The 7,500-nt window shown below is 33.3% G+C and overlaps 1 protein-coding gene across 1 annotated transcript in view; it reads right to left on the bottom strand.

The window, feature by feature from the left end:
• The window catches only part of LOC137646376 (zinc finger BED domain-containing protein 5-like), a 44,914-nt gene that overhangs the window by 25,908 nt on the left and 11,506 nt on the right, over positions 1-7,500 (bottom strand). The window contains exon 6 of the mRNA XM_068379480.1: positions 618-791. Within this exon, the coding sequence (XP_068235581.1) occupies positions 618-791 (174 nt within the window). The remainder of the gene's footprint in view (positions 1-617; positions 792-7,500) is intronic.

Here is a 7,500-nt window from a genome sequence, read left to right as displayed (position 1 = left end):
ATTCATGGCTTAGTCAGCCTAATCAGCTTTTACGTCTAAATATTCTCGCCAGTCATTCGGCTTTTCTTTTGACCTCACCATCAATACTGCACTGCTTAGCAAGTTCTACCTTGAAATTTTCACTACTTCCTCGGAAACTTTCAGCAATAAACTTCTCTCCTGGTTTCCTTTTTTATAGTATACCAAGTATCCTTTTAAATCCATGGTTTTCTCGTTATAACGGCATGTCCCGGAACTTCACTACCAACTTGCTGGTATATGTTCATAACTTCAAACCATTCTTCATCAATCGTCTACTCTTTGTCTTTTAAAGTCTTTAAGACTACAAATCTATTCCTTCATTTAATTGTAAACGTTTCTCTGTGCACATCTTCTAGAAGCTTAGTTGTATAAAACCTAGGTATTATATCTAACTTTCTGTTGGGTGCTTTCAGTTTTAATTTTAGTGTAGCAATGAAGAGATGATGATAACATTTGAACCTTTATAGCTTCTTATATTTCTCAGATTCTCCCATCTCTCTTCATTGATGGTTATGTGATCTGTTTGATTTCTTTTAATTTCTACATGGTTAAGTTCGTGTATATTTGTGGATTTCCTTGTGCTAGAAAAAGGGTACCTCCAATGACATGATTGATTGTTGAACAAGAACTTGTGAAAAGTGTTCCCTTTTCATTTGTAACTTCACGAAGACCCTCAATGCTCATCACATTCTCTATACCCTGATTATCGCTTTTAACTTTAGCAATGAGGTCACCATTCACTATTTTTACATATTTCTCTAGGATCTGATCTATTAAACTCAGGAATTCTTTATAATATTCAAGATTTCATTCTTCAAGGGAATCTTTGTTAATGCATGTCAAATTATAATAATCACATTGTACTCTTGGGATTTAAACTTTGCAAGTAACAATATACTATTTGCAGGTCTATATTCCGTTAAAGCCTTTTCTCCTCTTGTTGGCATAGTCATTCGTACCCTTCCTCTTCCAAGTCGGTCTGTTCTTCCTGAGTATATATATATATATATATATATATATATATATATATATATATATATATATATATATATATATATATATATATATATAGACATTTGCTGCAACTTTGAACTTTTAAAGTTTTATTGATTCAACTACCCGATTAGGAAGATCATTCCAACCTTGGTCACATCTGGAATAAAACTTCTAGAATACTGTGTAGTATTGAGCCCAATGAAGTAGAAGGCCTTACTATCAGAATTAACTGCATGTCTAGTATTATGGACAGGATAGAACTGTCCAGCAGCATCTAAATGTAAAGGATGGACAGAATTATGAAAAATCTTATGTAACCTGCATAAAAAACTAATTGAACGACTTTGCCAAAGATTAATATCTAGATCAGGAAAAAAAATTGAATAGACCGTAAGTTCCTGTATAACAAATGAAGATGAAAATCAGCAGCTGAAGACCAGACAGGAGAACAATACTCGAAACATGACAGAATTAAAGAATTAATACACTTCTTCAAAATAGATTGATAACCGAATATCTTGAAAGACTTTCTCAATAAGCCAATCTTTTGTGCAATTAAAGAAGACACAGACATAATGTGTTTCTTCTGAAATTAAATTCCTGTCTAGAATCGCGCCTAGAATTTTAAAAGTCATACATAGTTGAAGAAGCATTATCAATGCCGAGATCCGGATGTTTAGGAACCCCTGTCCTTGACCTACTTACAATCATAATTTGATTTTTGTTAAGATTTATTTTCATACCCAATAATTTGCACCAATATTTGCTAGATCTCTGTTTAAGGGATGGAAATTATGCATAATAGAATAGCATCACTGCATATGCAACAAGCTTGTTTTCTAGGCCAAACCACATGCCATGTGTGTATATAAGATAATAAGTAATGGGCCAAGAACACTACCCTGTGGAACACCACATATCACATTCCTATACTCAACAACAACTCTTTGAGATCTATTACTTAAAAATTACATAAAAATGCTCAGAAACGACCCATCCACTCACAACTGTTTGAGTTTGAAAACAAGGGCTTCATGATTAACACTCTCAAGAGTAACACTAAAATCAAGGCCAATCATACGAATTTCCTGACCTAAATCAAGGGATTTCAGTAAAACTTTGGGGATTATATGAAGGGCATCACATGCCCAAAGGTCTTTACGAAAACCAAATTACAAACTAGGGAACGGATGATTACCTTCAGCAAACCTAGTAAAACGTTTTGCCAAAAGAGGATCAAACACTTTGGAGAATATGGGAGTTATGGAAATTGGTTGGACTTGAACTACCACAAACACATTTACACAGTGGAGTAACATTACCAATTCTCCAAGAAGAGAATGGTCCACATGCATGTTTTACAATAAACAATGTTGATTGTTCAACAGGTTCCCATTTAAATGAAAAGTTGAATCTATTATAAAATTAGGTTTCTTTTCTCATTAATCTCATTCGATGTCAAACATTTGTTTATTTATGAAAAAACTTACTAGTACGTTTTAAAATTTTCATTGATAATCAATCTATCTATTATACCGTACTCAGCTATCTCATTTTAAGAAAAAAAAAATTTTTTTCAAGTTTAATTTATATCTTAACATTCATGAATCTATTATAATATATCATATACATTTGCGGTGTTCGAATTATTTACAATGAAAATCTAAAATTTGTTCATAGACTAATTTCCGCTTCATTATTTGATTAGAGTTGGATGAATCTAAAATTGCTTTGATATTCATCTCGTTTAGCAATAATATGATATTCAATATATTACTCATCTAATGTGGCGAAATACACAAAGTGACATGTCTTTTGTTTTCTTTTTCGGTTGCTACTGCCCCAACAAAGGTTTTTTTTAAAAATTAATGCCACTTGCAGTTTTTCTTGAGATAATGAATGGGGTTAGGAAGAAAAGTATTTAAGTAACTTCAAGACCCCTTTCACCATTTAGAAAGTTAGTGAACTTTTCTGGTCCCCACATCTATAAATTAGAGGTAGGTTTGTGAACTGCTCCTTTTCTTCCCAATGCGAGCTAGTAACCTTATTTTTCCCCTATACAAAGTTCGTGTTCTTTAGCCGCCTATTCAGAAGAATTAGGTTTTTTTTTTCAGTGATTTAATCTAATTTCTTTTACCATTTCACAAAGTAGATTATCTATATTCCGTCTTCCTTGGTATTTTTCCTTTTCTTCAACATAAGTCTTTCATTAGCCGGAGTCACAATTGAAATTTTTTCATCATTTATTATGTGATTTTCATAACGCCGTGAAATACCATAGAAACGAGACATTAGAACTGTTCATATATGGCTTTTTAAGAATATCTGAACAAAATTTTTTTATAATATATTATTAGATTTTTTACTGTAAGTGATTCCGTTTCAATAAAAAAATGTATTTTTGACAAATGATGATAAAATCAAAGCATTAGAGTTTCAAGTTATATTATGAATTTTATGCCAGGTCCTTTAAAAATTTAAATTAGTTTATTAATATTATTATAACTGATGGTAAAATATCTAGAGATATAGGGAAAGACTTAATAAACACTGATTAAATAGAAAATATAATAGAAATATTCCCTAGCATTTACTATATTAGACCTGGATATCTGACAACGGACTCCTTAAATGAATAAATAACTAGCACTGATAGAAGAGAGGAAATTTAACAATAGTTGGGTTAAAGTGATTGAGCAACTGACTGCAAGGAAGGATCAACGTACAACCCTCACATAAATGTTCATATCTTTGCAAGTTGTGATCAAGTTTCACTGTTACAGATGTAGTAAGGTTTGGCTACACGGTATATGTTTGCCAACGGTTATATAAGTGGATAAGCAGCTTGGTTGAGTAACAAGAACTTTGGGTGTGGGGGAAATGTCCCCTAAATATCGATGGAGTCACTTGGTGTAGGTTGATGGATAGAGTTAAGGCGATAGGCACGTTTTCTCCTCGGCACTTAATCCTATTACCCGGCGGATGATCTTATTGAAATTAGTATGAACTGGCAGGTGTCGCTGCCTTATCTAGATAGGCACTGCACATCACAAGGAACTGTCCATCCTTTGATGAATCTAGTCGAACTCTATGAAGTTTGTCAGTCTATGGAAATAGAATAGCACAGAATGGCCCCAAGTCTCGGGCGTAGCGAGGTGCTAGGAATCCCTTGGTTTATACTGTATATACTGGAGAAAATAAAAAAACTAGTAATTGGAATGTTAGAGCCATGAATCATATTGGAAAGTTACAAGAAGTTGGAGAGTGTTAAATAGCACGTTATTACTTACGAAGTTTAAATCAAAGCAGTGCAGTATGAGTGTTATAGTTTGCTATTCACCAAGAAATTATTTTCCTGAAGAGAGGAAAGATAAATAACTATGGAAAACTGCAAAATTTAATAGATCAGATCCCAGAGAGAGATATAAAGCTAGTGACTGGTAACCTCAATGTTAAAGTTAGAAGGAGTAATCAGGGTCTAGAGAATGTGATGGGTGCTGAAGGTCTTGGCAAAGTTACAAACGAAAATGAAACTTTTTTTACTCAACAAACAATGTTACTATTGGAGGTACTCTTTTTTTTAGCACAAAGAACTCCACAAATATATCTGGAATTCACCATGTGGTAATTAGAAAATTCACATAGATCACTCTTAGAAATGTAAGAAGCTATAGAGACAAGTATATGAGTAGCAATAACCCGTTTCTCATTGCCACACAAAAATTAAAACTTAAAACACCCATCTAAAATTTTGATAGAATACGAAGGTCTGATACAACTAATCTTTTACAGGATTAGCTAAGACAAAGACTAGCAATTGAATGTAGAAATCAATTTGCAGTCTTTGAGACTACAAGAGATGAAGTCTTAAGGTTGTGGTGGCCTGGATGGTAACGCTCATATCCGGTAATCTCCTGATTGGGGTTCGAGTCATGATCAAGCTCGAAAGTTCCTTTGGTCTCTGACACCTCACCAACCTTTTGAGCTAAGGAATGATGGGTGTGCTGGGGGGGGGGGGGGGGGGTTGCTTTAGGAAGCCTATAGAACTATCTACTGAGCCATCACTATTCATTGCCTTGGCCCTCCTTGGTCGTAACTTGCATGGAGAGTTGGCTTGTGCGCTGATTTTAAGTCATATAGTCAGTCTTTAGGGCATTGCCTAACTTGAAAGAGCAATATCACTGTCCCTTGCCTCTGCCATTCATGAGAACCTTTGAAGTGTAGACAGTTAAAGAAGAATTGTCTGATATTAAGAACATATTTTAGTCAGTTGGTAGAAAATTTTTCGGATATGTTACAAGAAGAAATCCATGGACATGAAATGCTACTTAGGAGACTATAAAAAAGGGATATAAAGACAGAAAGGGATTGTTGAATGTTTTTGGGGATGAAGTAAACATGACATGGTAGAGAATGCTAAGTATTTCAGTATTGAGTGATGTCAAAAGAAAATGAATGACTGAAGACGATATTTAAATAGGAAAATAGATAAAAAAAAAAAATACCATTACAATAATTACAGTGGCATCACGCTTACATCAATTGTCATGAAAATTTATAGTACGCTTATTCCAGAGACTCAAAAAAAAAAAAAGATTGATAAAAATCCGAGAGATAAAAGGCCTGATTCCCAAACAGTAAAAGTTGTACTGACCACTTTTTCATTTGAAGCTTTATTGTGCAGCAATGTGTAGAATACATAAAACCACTTTGAACGCCATTTGTGGATTAGGGGAAACCTTTTGATAGTGTGCACCAGGTAATTTTGCGGAGAGCTATGCGTTACTATATACTTCCTCTTAAATATGTAAATTTGAATAGGTCTGTTCATGAACATAACAAGTGCAAAGTTAATGTTAGGTGTATTTTATCAATTGAATTCCCAGTGAAACGCTGAGTACTCCAAGGGAATGGGTTTTCACCTATGTTGTTTATCCTCCTCATGGTTTTGTAATTCATAGAACAGGTGGGGATAGTCAGAAAGGATTGGAATGCATGGGTAGAAGGATATTAGCTGACAGAGAGTATGTTGATGACGCTGTTATTAGCAAAACACCCCATGATTCGCAGAACTTCCTTACCAGATTGAATGAAATATCACAGGGGGATGGGTTCAAGAGAAATAGAAAAAAGACTGAAATGATGACAATGGAATATGGAATATAAGATAAAATATCATTGCATGGAGAAAGGATTAATGAGTTTGAATCATTTATATATTTAGGAACTGTGATATCTATTACACGGTCATTAAAATTTAAGTTTAATGAAAGATTAAAAAAAAGAAGTGATTCAAACCATCGCTTGGTAAAGTGAAATGTGGAAATCAAATCGCCTGAAATTACATATAAAAATCAGGTTATATACCATTTTAGTGAGATCTGTGTTACAGCGAAGAAACGAGTTTTGATATGACAATGAAACAATATCCAACAGATTCTATAAATTTGATACCAAAGCCATCAGAAGACAATCAACAGTTAAATGACAGGATAGTATTAAAAATCAAACTATTAAGAGAGATTACTCGATTGTCATATGTGGAAGAAATCATGGTGAGAGATAAATTGTGATTTTTTGGGCATTCTCTTTGTACTCCCCAAGAGACTAGGTCACCAAAGATTTAAATAGGCTCGAAAAAGCACTATATTAGTTGGAGGCCTCAGGCCCAGAGGGGTGAAAGACTATGAAAAGTGAAGTAGGGGATAGTGAATGGGGAAGTATTGCTTGAAAAGATAAAGATAGAGACAAATGGCGAAATCTATCCGAGGCCCTTTGCGTCCAGAGGCGAAGGGGGAGATGATGGTTTTCTTTAGTGTTTTTTCAGTACATATTTTGTAATACAATGGTAGGCTGAAGATCCTTAAAGAGAAAGTTGCGCTGTATTTACCAAAATATCTTGTTAAATTTTCATAAGTGGCAATATTAATTATTTGATATGATGTAATAGCCTCTTGTGTTCACTGTTTGTATAATATATATTCTTTTAAAAATTACCAATAATAATTAATACAAAATCAATTGATCATTGCGCAATTAAGTTAAAACCAAACCCAAGTTTTGTTTCAGTGACATATCAAAGGTTTTTTGTTAGTTTACTGAAACGTATTATAGGGAAAAGAACGATCTTTTTTTTATTTACTAAAAGCTAGAATCATAATAATTTTTGTCATCAGTTTTAAGAACTTATTATTATTATTATTGATAGTAGTAGTAGTAGTAGTAGTAGTAGTAGTAGTAGTAGTAGTAGTAGTAGTAGTAGTAGTAGTTTGGAAAATTTATGATCACTCGAATGGGACATTATTATATTGTAATTTACTGGGAAACACTTCCATAGAACAGAGATAAAATGTAAAAAATAGAGATAAAATAAATGAATATAATTTGAATGAGAGAATAATCATTCATGTATTGCTTCACTTTGAGCAGAATAAAAAAGATATGGATGCGTACTGTACTTAACCCCAATTAAAAAAAAAAATA

The sequence above is a fragment of the Palaemon carinicauda genome, chromosome 9 (genome assembly GCF_036898095.1).
Source record: "Palaemon carinicauda isolate YSFRI2023 chromosome 9, ASM3689809v2, whole genome shotgun sequence".
NCBI lineage: Eukaryota > Metazoa > Arthropoda > Malacostraca > Decapoda > Palaemonidae > Palaemon > Palaemon carinicauda.
The sequence above is the reverse complement of the archived record's forward strand: the minus strand, read 5'-3'. Positions and strand labels throughout refer to the sequence as shown.